General features: G+C 42.8%; 1 protein-coding gene across 7 annotated transcripts in view; it reads right to left on the reverse strand.

Moving 5' to 3' along the window:
- phactr3b (phosphatase and actin regulator 3b) overlaps nucleotides 1-14,439 on the reverse strand; it is a 135,993-nt gene that overhangs the window by 74,473 nt on the left and 47,081 nt on the right. For 4 of the 7 annotated variants that reach the window (XM_061875566.1, XM_061875573.1, XM_061875569.1 and 1 more), the window contains 6 exons: nucleotides 11,961-12,119; nucleotides 11,819-11,884; nucleotides 11,572-11,712; nucleotides 8,990-9,217; nucleotides 8,704-8,911; nucleotides 2,871-3,061 (listed from right to left, as the gene is read on the reverse strand). In XM_061875566.1, the coding sequence (XP_061731550.1) occupies nucleotides 2,871-3,061; nucleotides 8,704-8,911; nucleotides 8,990-9,217; nucleotides 11,572-11,712; nucleotides 11,819-11,884; nucleotides 11,961-12,119 (993 nt within the window). Of the gene's footprint in view, nucleotides 1-2,870; nucleotides 3,062-8,703; nucleotides 8,912-8,989; nucleotides 9,218-11,571; nucleotides 11,713-11,818; nucleotides 11,885-11,960; nucleotides 13,431-14,439 lie in introns of those variants that run through there. The other 3 variants (XM_061875572.1, XM_061875568.1, XM_061875571.1) reach the window with 3 other exon arrangements.

Raw genomic sequence — 14,439 nt, forward strand, 5'->3', positions numbered from 1 at the left:
GTACCAGAGTGTCTCCACATTTGACCGGCGATGCTAAGACAGACATGGCACAGAGATGTATGGATAACCTGCAGATGCATTTGCAACCATTAAGTCAACCAAATCACAAAGGTGAGTTTTGTTGAGGTTGACTGCCAGCTAATCGATGCTAACATGCTATTTACCGGCGGTGCTAAAGCAGACATGGTACAGAGATGTATGGATAACCTGCAGATGCATTTGCAACTATATTACGTTTCCTTCCACCCACATTTAATGCGAAACAAACACTTACCAATCGACGGATTTAAGTTGCGCCAGTGTCAAAAGATGCGAAAGTCCTGATCGTTTGGTCCGCACATTTTACCGGCGATGCTAACGCAGCTATTCGGCCATGCTATGGCTATGAATAGCGTCAATAGCTATTCGCTCAATAGCTTCAGTTTCTTCTTCAATATTTTCATACTCCAACCATCTGTTTCAATACATGCGTAATCTGTTGAATCGCTTAAGTCGCTGAAATCCGAGTTTGAATCCGAGCTAATGTCGCTATATCTTGCTGTGGTATTCCCATTGTTTGTTTACATTGGCAGCACTGTGTGATGTCACAGGGAAATGGCCAGTGTCTTCGCAGAGAGCGAAAATAAGGCACTTTAAAGTTTTATTTAGAGGATATTCCGAGACCGGTAAAATTTTGAAAAAACTTAAAAAAATACAACAAGCCACTGGGAAATGATTTTTATTGTTTTTAACCCTTTTGAAATTGTGATAATGTTCCCCTTTAACTTGATGAATTTTTGCCTATTACAGATTAGTGTAGTGTCATATACTGTATATAAATATACATACTGTATATATATATATACATACAAACATTAATTTATCTATCTAAAGACAGATATAGGTGTGTGTGTGTGTGTGTGTGTGTGTGTGTGTGTGTGTGTGTGTGTGTGTGTGTGTGTGTGTGTGTGTGTGTGTATATATATATATATATGTAGATTCATTTATTCATTCGCACCTGTCACTTTTCTTTTAGACAAGATCTAAATGGTTTAGTGTTCCTGTTAATGATATCCATTATCTGAATTAAACCAAAAGTATCGATATTTCGATTTGAAAATCGATACTAGAACATGAACGGTATCAGCGGTATGGGTATTTCAGTATCGATCCACACATCACTGCCATCCAGCTGGGACGCCTAAGAAAACGCCCGATTATAACTTAAGGAAAATATGTGTAAAACATGAAATGTATCCTAATATCATTGTCAAATTGTTTTAGATAAGAGCCATGACCCCATTTAGTTTTCCCGCCCTTACCTCTAAACCAGTTATTTGAAATGCATGTTTTCTTAACAACAAAAAACTAAACTACAGGCAAACTTTGAAAAAAAACTTGTTAAAACTTAGGAAAAACAACAAATTAATGCATTCAAACTCATATTAGTCAGCATCAGGAGCACCTCAACAAATCTTCTGGGAGAAAAATTCCGCTTGTTGGTTCTCCCAGGAGTCCGATGCCACTCCTAACGGTTCAAGGACAACTTTACTTTGACTTTGACTTTGTGTGCAGCTCTTTGGCAGAAAGCACTCGGTTTTGATGGTGGATCTTTTACCTCCCACAATGCTGACAAGAGATTTCAAGGCAATGAGTCACAACCTGGGCTTCGCGGGGGAAGAGGGGTTAGTGCGTCTGCCTCACAACACCAAGGTCCTGAGTAGTCCTGGGTTCAATCCCAGGCTCGGGATCTTTCTGTGTGGAGTTTGCATGTTCTCCCCGTGACTGCGTGGGTTCCCTCCGGGTACTCCGGCTTCCTCCCACCTCCAAAGACATGCACCTGGGGATAGGCCCCTCCCACCTCCAAAGACATGCACCTGGGGATAGGCCCCTCCCACCTCCAAAGACATGCACCTGGGGATAGGCCCCTCCCACCTCCAAAGACATGCACCTGGGGATAAGCCCCTCCCACCTCCAAAGATATGCACCTGGGGATAGGCCCCTCCCACCTCCAAAGACATGCACCTGGGGATAGGCCCCTCCCACTTCCAAAGACATGCACCTGGGGATAGGTTGATTGGCAACACTAAATGGTCCCTAGTGTGTGAATGTTGTCTGTCTATCTGTGTTGGCCCTGTGATGAGGTGGCAACTTGTCCAGGGTGTACGCTGCCTTCCGCCCGATTTTTACTGAGATAGGCGCCATCGTCCCCGTGACGGTAGAAAATGGATGGGATGGAGTCACAACTTGGAAGGCAGCTGTCAGGTAGCTTAGTAGCACCACCAACTGGCAGCTGAATAATTGCCTCTAACGGACTGACCTAAGTTTATGGAGGTTAAGGAACACATATATAAGTTTATGGAGGTTAAGGAACACATATATAAGTTTATGGAGGTTAAGGAACACATATATAAGTTTATGGAGGTTAAGGAACACATATATAAGTTTATGGAGGTTAAGGAACACATATATAAGTTTATGGAGGTTAAGGAACACATATATAAGTTTATGGAGGTTAAGGAACACATATATAAGTTTATGGAGGTTAAGGAACACATATATAAGATACAGACTACACTATTATATTTTGCTGACTGTACAATCACTGATGCAAGTGTCATAGTGACCCAGTTTTTCAGTTAATCACCAACACCTAGGATAGGAAGGACGTGCAGATTGCCTGCCGTGGTGCTCTACTGAGCCACATGATAAGTCAAGAATTAGGCCAACTCCCCAGATGTCGACGGGCCACTGGAACATAAGTCCACTATGGGATGCCCTCGACGTAAACAAACGTCAAGTGAGATTATGCTGCCTGACCACGGGGTTAGTTGCTTCGGGGCATGAAGAGGCGGATTATAGTAAAAGCGTGTACGCCTGTGGAGACGTACCAGAGATCACCGACTGGTTCCAGCTGTCCTGGTCACTGAAGTACTCGTCCAGACGCCGGTTCTCCTTGTTCTCGTCGGACTGCTTCTTGCGCTCCGGCTCACAACCGGGTCCCCTCTCAGTGCTGGAGGCGCGTGACAGGCGACTGTCGAGTCTGCGCTTGGGAGATGCACGAACCTCCGTCATCTGGAAGCTGACATACAAAGTCAAGAGAAGAAATACTTATTAGTACACTACATTCTTTACATTGCACTGTTTGGCAAGTAACAGACAATCAAGAGAAGAAATACTTACTAGTACACTACATTCTTTACATTGCACTGTTTGGCAAATAACAGACAATTACCATATTTTTCGTACTTAAGCATGCACTTAAAATCCTTTCATTTTCGAAAAACTCAACAGTGTGTAATGTGCGGAATAATTCTGGTTGTGCGACCTCTAAGTTATTTTATTTGGTACACGGTGAAGCGACCGGAATGAGAATCAGCACCTCCAGATCCCAGTCCATGGTTCTCACCCGGAAAAGGGTGGAGTGCCATCTCCGGGTTGGGGAGGAGACCCTGCCCCAAGTGGAGGAGTTCAAGTACCTAGGAGTCTTGTTCACGAGTGAGGGAAGAGTGGATGGTGAGGTGGACAGGCGGATCGGTGCGGCGTCTTCAGTAATGCGGACGTTGTACCGATCCGTTGTGGTGAAGAAGGAGCTGAGCCGGAAGGCAAAGCTCTCAATTTACCGGTCGATCTACGTTCCCATCCTCACCTATGGTCATGAGCTTTGGGTCATGACCGAAAGGATAAGATCACGGGTACAAGCGGCCCAAATGAGTTTCCTCCGCCGGGTGAGAAGCTCTGCCATCCGGGAGGAACTCAAAGTAAAGCCGCTGCTCCTCCACATCGAGAGGAGCCAGATGAGGTGGTTCGGGCATCTGGTCAGGATGCCACCCGAACGCCTCCCTAGGGAGGTGTTTAGGGCACGTCCAACCGGTAGGAGGCCACGGGGAAGACCCAGGACACGTTGGGAAGACTATGTCTCCCAGCTGGCCTGGGAACGCCTCGGGATCCCCCGGGAAGAGCTAGACGAAGGGGCTGGTGATAGGGAAGTCTGGACTTCCCTGCTTAGGCTGCTGCCCCCGCGACCCGACCTCGGATAAGCGGAAGAAGATGGATGGATGGACATGGTGAGATAAGTGTGACCAGTAGATGGCAGTCACACATTAGAGATACGTGTCGACTTCAAAATGATTCAAGTAAACAATACCAAAATGTTCTATGTTCCATTGAAAATATAGAACATTACACACGGCACTCAAACATTTATCAAAATGTTTTAGTAGAACTTTGGTGAGCTATGGAGCCACACCGCTTGCTGGGTTGTACTGTGCTTCAACATAAGAGTATTATTATGCTGTGTGTGTCTAAGGTAAGACGTATTATCTGGCCTTTTTTTTAACTATATTATGCAGAAGAAACTTTTGTTACCTTCTGCACTGCAAAAAGTCAGTGTTCAAAAACAAGAAAAGAAAAAATACAAAAATTAGGGGAATTTATTTGAACTAAGCAAAATGATCTGCCAATAGAACACGAAAATTTGGCTTGTCAAGACTTTCCAAAACAGGTCAAATTAGCGAACCTCAATGAACCCAAAAATACATTAAAATGATTATATTCTCACTAACAACAAGTGCACTCTTCTTGGCAGAGAACAAATATAGACACCTTTTTGTTCAATATGTTGAAAAATATTCTCAAGTAAATGCAGGTGCCATTAAATTGACTTAATGATATGCGCTCGGCATCATGACTTTTTTTTTTCATGCTTAAATGAAGAAATTATTACTTTAAAAAAGTAGTTTTATATTTGTGAGTGTAGATGACAGTTTTGCAACAGTTGATATTTTAGTTTCAAGCATGTTTCACTCCATATAGGTCATAAAATCTCAGCTACAAGTTGTAATATCTTACTGACATCATTTTGGACCAAAACCCTCAAAACAGGGGTGTGTCAAACTCAAATACAGAGTGGGACAACATTTTAAAGTGAACAAAGTCGCGGGCCAAAGTTGAACAAATGAACCTTTTAATAAGGACCCAAACAAGTTTTGCATTAAATATTGAACAGGCAAAGCTTATATAACTTTAGTGAATTGCAAAATCCAGTTTCAAATAATAATAACAATAATAATTAAATATCAATGGCATATCAAATAAAATTTGAATAAAAATGTTATGCCTTTTTTTCTATTTGTAATCTTCTGAGGTAAAAGTTTAATTTTTTTCCACAGGCTAATAATACATTGGAAAATAAAACAACAATAATGAATGAACCAAACATTCCAGCTTTGAAGAAGCAAGAGAAAATGCATGAACAAAACATTAATTATTGGTCAGTTTACTGGAAGTTTCCCAGAAGAGTTAGTGCTGCAAGGGCTTCTGTTGTGTTACGGTGCGGATGTTCACCCGAAATGTGTTTGTCATTCTTGTTTGGTGTGGGTTCACAGTGTGGCGCATATTTGTAACAGTGCTAAAGTTGTTTATACGGCCACCCTCAGTGTGACCTGTATGGCTGTTGACCAAATATGCTTTGCATTCACTTGTGTGAGTGTATAAGCCGCATATATTATGTGACTGGGCCGGCACGCTGTTAGTATGGAGGAAAAGCGGAGGTGACGACAGGTTGTAGAGAACACTAAAGGCACGCCCCCAATATAATTGTCCAGGTGGAAATCGGTAGAAATTCGTGAGAATGGTTGCCCCGGGAGATTTTCGGGAGGGGCACTGAACTTCTGGAGTCTACTGGGAAAATTAAATGGGTTGGCAAGTATGAGTATTAGCGGTGAATGCAGTGTTACAGCGGCACCGACGCGGGCCAGCTCTAATGCTACATTGATATTGCCTCAAGGGCCAAATTAAATTACACGGGGCCAGCTCTAATGCTAAATTGATATTGCCTCAAGGGCCAAATGAAATTACACAGGGCCAGCTCTGATGCTAAATTGATATTGCCTCTAGGGCCAAATCAAATTACACGGGGCCAGCTCTAATGCTAAATTGATATTGCCTCAAGGGTCAAATTAAATTACACGGGGCCAGCTCTAATGCTAAATTGATATTGCCTCAAGGGCCAAATTAAATTACACGGGGCCAGCTCTAATGCTAAATTGATATTGCCTCAAGGGCCAAATTAAATTACACGGGGCCAGCTCTAATGCTAAATTGATATTGCCTCAAGGGCCAAATGAAATTATACGGCGGGCCAGCTCTAATGCTAAATTGATATTGCCTCAAGGGCCAAATTAAATTACACGGGGCCAGCTCTAATGCTAAATTGATATTGCCTCAAGGGCCAAATTAAATTACACGGCGGGCCAGAGTTTGAGACCCATGCCTTAAAACAAGTAAAACACTCCAACATAAAATGTGCTCAGTGAGAAGAATTATCCTATCAGACAGAAAATAAGCAAATATCACCCTTATTTGAGTTATTAAATCTTACTAAGATTTAATTTTTTCAGTGTGGTACCTGCTGATCTGTATTTGGGATCTGCATAAGTCCTAAAAATTTGCGCGTGTCTGATTTTTTTCGTCCATGGCGACACCGTAGCTGATAAGCTTCTTCTTAATAATAATTTTACCCCTTTAATGCGCCCCATAATAATTTTACCCCTTTAATGTGCCCCATAATCCGGTGCACCTTTTGCATGAAAATAAAGTTGACTAGAGCCGCTCATCTGCAGTGCGCCTTATAATCCGCTGCGCCCTATGGTCCGGAAGATACGATAAATAAATGAAAACATTGCATTTTTTATGCTTGACCAACAAGTACCTTCACATTTACACACTGCATATGATTTGCCACTTGCCGAGATTGAACATTTTATATAAAAAAACAATCAAATCCCTCATTTTACGAGCTATATTTACTTGTCTTTAGTTGTTTACTTTACATCATAATCTTAATGTTAGCATGAATACTTATATTTTGTCTATTCTAGTTTCTTATGTGGGTTTATTGTTAGGCAGTTTCATTAACGTCCTCCCAGCGCGGTAACAACACACAACAACAGCAGTCACATTTTTGTCTACCGTAAAGCAGTTCGTTTTGTGGCGACTTGTCCTGGGTGTACGCCACCTTCCGCCCGATTGTAGCTGAGATAGGCACCGGCGCCCCCCGCGAACCCAATAGGGAATAAGCGGTAGTAAATGGATGGAGGTTGTAAAAATAATTTTTAAAACAAATTAAAAGACTGTATTTTACAGTAAAAATAAGCTCCCAGTTTTTTCTGTTAAAAACAGTGGTAAAATCAACAGATTTTTTTTTTTTTTTTACTCTTTACGTTAAAATGTTTTTAAATATTTATATTCATGGGCAAATGTATAAATTATTTACTGCTACAAGCGCCCCTTTGATGGCAGCCATGACGGCGATGTGGCCCTCAATGAAAACAAGTTTGACACCCCTGCTGTAGACCAGTGGTTCTCAAATGGGGGTCCGTGTACCCCTGGGGGTACTTGAAGGTATGCCAAGGGGTATGTGAGATTTTTTTTGAAATATTCTAAAAATAGCAACAATTCAAAAATCCTTTATAAATATATTTATTGAATAATACTTCAACAAAGTATGAATGTAAGTTCATAAAGTGTGCAAAAAAAGTGCAACAATGCAATATTCAGTGTTGACAGCTAGATTTTTTGTGGACATGTTCCATAAATATTAAAGTCCTACTGAAAGCCACTACTAGCCACCACACAGTCTGATAGTTTATATATCAATGATGAAATATTAACATTGCAACACATGACAATACACCCGCTTTACTTTACTAAATTACAATTTTAAATTATGCGCTGAGGTATCGACTAAAACGTCGCGGTATGATGACGTGTGCGCGTGACGTCATGGACTGTAGACGACATGTTAGCGCAGCACCAATTGTGGCTAAAAGTCGTCTCTTTTCATCACATAATTACACAGTATTTTGGACATCTGTGTTGATGAATCTTTTGCAATTTGTTCAATTAATAATGGAGAAGTCAAAGAAGAAAGATGGAGTTGGGAAGCTTTAGCCATTAGCCACACAAACACACGGTGATTCCTTGTTTAAACTTCCCGGAGGTGAAGCTTTACTATGGATCAGAGCGGTCAAGCAAACATGGATCCCGACCAATTGTCAACCGGCAGGTTTCGGTGAGAAAATTGTGGTAAAAAGTTGCCTCTTACTAAAGATCAGCTGAGCTTGCAGCTGCCATCGACTTCCCTCAGAGACTGGTGTCAACACACCCGTGGACACACCCCTCCGACTATCAGGTACTATTTAACTCACTAAAACACTAGCAACACAATAGAAGGATAAGGGATTTCCCAGAATTATCCTAATAAATGTGTCTAAAAACATCCGAATCCATCCCAATGCAATCGCCTTTTTTTTTTCTAGTCCTTCACTCTCACTTTCCTCATCCACAAATCTTTTATCCTCGCTCAAATTAATGGGGAAATTGTCGCTTTCTTGGTCTGAATGGCTCTCGCTGCTGGAGGCTCCCATTATAAACAATGTTCAGATGTGAGGAGCCCTCACCCTTGTGATGTCATCGTCTGCTACTTCCGCTACAGGCAAGGCTTTTTTATCAGCACTAAAAGTTGCAAACTTTATCGTGGATGTTCTCTATTAAATCCTTTCAGCAAAAATATGGCAATATGGTGAAATGATGAAGTATGAGAGATAGAATGGAGCTGCTATCCCCGTTTAAATAAGAACATCTCCTTTCAGTCGGCCTTTAACCTGCCTGACCTGCAGTACATATTTAAATGATGTGTGTTAGAAGCAAACAGTAGCCAACCTGTCCTTTCGATGCTTAGTGGCCAGGGCACGATGAAGTTCCTCAATTATGCAACTGGGGGGCAGCTGAGGATGTAGTCCGCCAAGGTGGGGGGAGCCGGTGGGAGTCAACATGCGGCCTCTCAGCAGGGAGCCATGCGGGTCTTTGGGAAGCGTGAAGTTCCTGGGTAAGGTGGCCGGGGACTTTTTCACTCTGAGCGGAGGTGCACCTGGTTGGGGAAGAGAGCCTGCATGAGAGTCAAGAAGGAACCAGCAGCCAAAACCCAGTATGACTCCGCTCATGGTACCATCGAGACTGCCCAGTCTGGTGAGCACTCGGACTGGCAGGTTGGGTCCTGGTGGGGTGCTGGCTCGTCTCTGAGGATGGCTCACCTCCTTTCTGCTCTCGGGGGCCTCCACCCTCCCCACCTGCAAGTTCTCGTCACAGGAGTCCCCCGGCACGCCCTGGTCTGCGATGTCACTCTCGGCGGGCTCTGCTGGCCTTTTGGAATCCTCCGTCTTGTCGACATCTTCTACTAAATGAATACAGCAGACTTGTTTATGGGAAGTCTGTAGCGCCACCTAGAGGCAGGTCGCGTCATTAACTACATTGGAAATAATACATTACAAACACACTAAAATGTCATCCATTTATTTACAAACCCTGTTTCCATATGAGTTGGGAAATTGTGTTAGATGTAAATATAAACAGAATACAATGATTTGCAAATCCTTTTCAAGCCATATTCAGTTGAATATGCTACAAAGACAACATATTTCATGTTCAAACTCATAAACTTTATTTTTTTGCAAATCATTAATTTTAGAATTTGATGCCAGCAACACGTGACAAAGAAGTTGGGAAAGGTGGCAATAAATACTGATAAAGTTGAGGAATTCTCATCAAACACTTATTTGGAACATCCCACAGGTGTGCAGGCTAATTGGGAACAGGTGGGTGCCATGATTGGCTATAAAAACAGCTTCCATGAAATGCTAAGTCATTCACAAACAAGGATGGGGTGAGGGTCACCACTTTGTAAGCAAATTGTCAAACAGTTTTAGAACAACATTTCTCAACGAGCTATTGCAAGGAATTTAGGGATTTCACTTTTTGAAACCGATAATTTCCTATATTATATTTTAAAGCATTAATCAGCCGATAATATTGCCAGCCTGATATTATCTGACATCTCTAGTTATATCTTAAAAAAAAAAAAATTTTATTAAAAGAGTGTAAAAATCTACTCCATTCAAAATATTTTTTCACAATCACTTTTATATTTGCAATCCAAACCTTTCAAAATAAGCCAAAATTTGCCCTCATTCAAGTAAAAAAACAGTAGCTTAATGGGACTCTAGAGCAGTGGTTCTCAAATGGGGGTACACGTACCCCTGGGGGTACTTGAAGGTATGCCAAGGGGTACATGAGATTTTTTTTTTAATATTCTAAAAATTACAACAATTCAAATTTCCTTTATAAATATGTTTATTGAATAATACTTCAACAAAATATAAATGTAAGTTCATAAACTGAAAAGAAATGCAACAATGCAATATTCAGTGTTGACAGCTAGATTTTTTGTGGACATGTTCCATAAATATGTTAAAGATTTCTTTTTTTGTGAAGAAATGTTTAGAATTAAGTTCATGCATCCGTGTGTAAAGGATATCACCACATGGGCTCAGGAACACTTCATAAAACCACTGTCAGTAACTACATTTGGTCGCTACATCTGTAAGTGCAAGTTAAAACTCTACTATGCAAAGCAAAACCCATTTATCAACAACACCCAGAAATGCTGCCGGCTTGGCTGGGCTCGAGCGCATCTAAGATGGACTGATGCAAAGTGGAAAGGTGTTCTGTGGTCTGACAAGTCCACATTTCAAATTATGTTTGGAAACTGTGGACGTGGTGTCCTCCAGAACAAAGAGGAAAATAATCAGATTGTTATAGGCGCAAAGTCGAAAAGCCAGCATGTGTGATGGTATGGGGGTGTATTATTGCCCAAGGCATGGGTAACTTACACATGTGTGATGGTATGGGGGTGTATTAGTGCCCAAGGCATGGGTAACTTACACATGTGTGATGGTATGGGGGTGTATTAGTCCCCAAGACATGGGTAACTTACACATGTGTGATGGTATGGGGGTGTATTAGTGCCCAAGACATGGGTAACTTACACATGTGTGATGGTATGGGGGTGTATTAGTGCCCAAGGCATGGGTAACTTACACATCTGTGAAGGCACCATTAATGCTGAAAGGTCCATACAGGTTTTGGAACAACATATGTTGTCATCCAAGCAACATTATCATGAACGCCCCTGCTTATTTCAGCAAGACAATGCCTTTCCTGGCCCGCCTGCAGGCCAGACCTGTCTCCCATGGAAAATGTGTGGTGCATTATGAAGCGTAAAATAGGACAGCGGAGACCCCGGACTGTTGAAGGACTGAAGCTCTACATAAAACAAGAATGGGAAAGAATTCCACTTTCAAAGCTTCAACAATTAGTTTCCTCAGTTCCCAAACATTTATTGAGTGTTGTTAAAAGAAAAGGTGATGTAACACAGTGGTGAACATGCCCTTTCCCAACTACTTAGGCACGTGTTGCAGCCATGAAATTCTAAGTTAATGATTATTTGAACATGAAATATGTTGTCTTTGTAGCATATTCAACTGAATATGGCTTGAAAAGGATTTGCAAATCATTGTATTCTGTTTATATTTACATCTAACACAATTTCCCAACTCATATGGAAACAGTGTTTTTAATTGGATTTACATTGTTTTTAGTAAGAAAATTAGATTAGATTTTCAAACAGGTGCACCTTTTTGGAACATATGACTTCATGACAACCGAGGTAACAATTGCTGACCTCTGGCATACCTGTTGATGTTTGTAAAAGACTGTCCACGTCTTCAGTGGTGCCGGCCAGCAGCACCATGGGCTCCTCGTCTCTTTCCTCGCCGTCCGAGTGAGTTGGGGTATCCTGGTCTTCGCTGTTGCCGCCACAAGCAAGATCTGACTCTGCAGGACGCAGAGATTAGTTTCTTTAAAGCGTGATGGCATCATGTGGCAAAACAAGGCAACTGTAATAATGTTGGCGTGTGTGCGTGTTGTTTCATCACGACACCTGTCTCCAGCTCCTCTTGGATGAGGTCATCTTGCTGCGGTCCTAAAGCCGGCTTCTTCTCCACCGCTGCAAAATAAAAGGGAAAAATAACCCCGTTGCGGATCGGGTTTAGAAAAACGGGACCAAAAAAACTCGCACTCACCTGCGGACGGCTTCAGTTTCTCGTTTTTCTTTTTCCTCCATTTCCAGGGCTTGAAAATGCGTCCCAGGCTTGCCAGCTTGCTGCTGCGGCGTACGGGTGGCGTGCGGACCCCTGAGAGCTGGCAGCCGGACTTCAGCAGCCTCTGTTGCTCCATCACGTCTTTCAGATAAGAGCAGACACTTGAGGTCCAAAACAGGACTGAGGCGATTTTGTATTCTCACCACCTCTCACACAATTGGCTAAGACCTGGTCACATGACCGCCGCGTATGTGGGTCACAGTCGTTAGATGCAGAATTGATGCTCCTCTAAATTTGGAGGAGAAGTGACGGATGGGGGGGGGTGAGACAGTTGGACAGAGAACTGTATTGTTTATGTGTGACTCACATGGTCCCGGGGTGTCAAACCAGTCCCAAGGACCAAACCAGTAGACAATGTAACATTCTTAGTGCCTTGAATGTCACATCATCAATGAAATAATCTGTCTCGGACAGCACAAGGTCCTTGAACGCCACTGCCGGATGCTGCCTTTGCAAACATCTTGTGGACTTGATCACTCACTTGTCAAAACTGCACCGGCCCTAAATGCTGCAAACTGGGGGGAAAAACAGTATTTAGTCAGCCACCCATTGTGCAAGTTAAAATGATAAATAGGTTGTACTTGTACGGCGCTTTTCTACCTTCAAGGTACTCAAAGCACGTTGACACTACTTCCACATTCACACACACATTCACACACTGATGGAGGGAGCTGCCATGCAAGGCGCCAACCAGCACCCATCAGGAGCAAGGGTGAAGTGTCTTGCTCAGGACACAACGGACGTGACGAGGTTGTTACTAGGTGGGATTTGAACCAGGGACCCTCGGGTTGTGCACGGCCACTCTCCCACTGCGCCACTGCGCCACGCCGTCCCTAAGTTCTCCCACTTCAAATGATGACAGAGGTCTGTCATTTTCATCATAGGTACACTTCAACTGTGACAGACAGAATGTGGCAAACACTTTAATTCACATTGTAATAATTTTAAAGAATTTATTTGTAAATGATGGTGGAAAATAAGTATTTGGTCAAGCATTCAAAGCTCTCACTGATGGAAGGAGGTTTTGGCTCCAAATCTCAGGATACATGGCCCCATTCATTCTTTCCTTAACACGGATCAATCGTCCTGTCCCCTTAGCAGAAAAACAGCCCCAAAGCATGATGTTTCCACCCCCATGCTTCACAGTAGGTATGGTGTTCTTGGGATGCAACTCAGTATTCTTCTTCCTCCAAACACCACCAGTTGAGTTGATACCAAAATGGATACATGGATGATACAGCAGAGGATTGGGAGAATGTCATGTGGTCAGATGAAACCAAAATAGAACTTTTTGCTATAAACTCAACTCCTCGTGTTTTAAATTATATTTGAAAACTGTGGATGTTGTGTCTTCCGGAACAAAGACGACAATAACCATCCAGGTTGTTATAGGCGCAAAGTGTAAAAGCCAGCATGTGTGATGGTATGGGGGTGTATTAGTGCCCGAGGCATGGGTAACTTACACATGTGTGATGGTATGGGGGTGTATTAGTGCCCAAGGCATGGGTAACTTACACATGTGTGATGGTATGGGGGTGTATTAGTGCCCAAGGCATGGGTAACTTACACATGTGTGATGGTATGGGGGTGTATTAGTGCCCAAGACATGGGTAACTTACACATGTGTGATGGTATGGGGGTGTATTAGTGCCCAAGGCATGGGTAACTTACACATGTGTGATGGTATGGGGGTGTATTAGTGCCCAAGGCATGGGTAACTTACACATGTGTGATGCTATGGGGGTGTATTAGTGCCCAAGGCATGGGTAACTTACACATGTGTGATGGTATGGGGGTGTATTAGTGCCCAAGGCATGGGTAACTTACACATGTGTGATGGTATGGGGGTGTATTAGTGCCCAAGGCATGGGTAACTTACACATGTGTGATGGTATGGGGGTGTATTAGTGCCCAAGGCATGGGTAACTTACACATGTGTGATGGTATGGTGGTGTATTAGTGCCCAAGGCATGGGTAACTTACACATGTGTGATGGTATGGGGGTGTATTAGTGCCCAAGGCATGGGTAACTTACACATGTGTGATGGTATGGGGGTGTATTAGTGCCCAAGGCATGGGTAACTTACACATGTGTGATGGTATGGGGGTGTATTAGTGCCCAAGGCATGGGTAACTTACACATGTGTGATGGTATGGGGGTGTATTAGTGCCCAAGGCATGGGTAACTTACACATGTGTGATGGTATGGGGGTGTATTAGTGCCCAAGGCATGGGTAACTTACACATGTGTGATGGTATGGGGGTGTATTAGTGCCCAAGGCATGGGTAACTTACACATGTGTGATGGTATGGGGGTGTATTAGTGCCCAAGGCATGGGTAACTTACACATGTGTGATGGTATGGGGGTGTATTAGTGCCCAAGACATGGGTAACTTACAC

The sequence above is a fragment of the Nerophis ophidion genome, linkage group LG16 (assembly GCF_033978795.1).
Source record: "Nerophis ophidion isolate RoL-2023_Sa linkage group LG16, RoL_Noph_v1.0, whole genome shotgun sequence".
Taxonomy (NCBI): domain Eukaryota; kingdom Metazoa; phylum Chordata; class Actinopteri; order Syngnathiformes; family Syngnathidae; genus Nerophis; species Nerophis ophidion.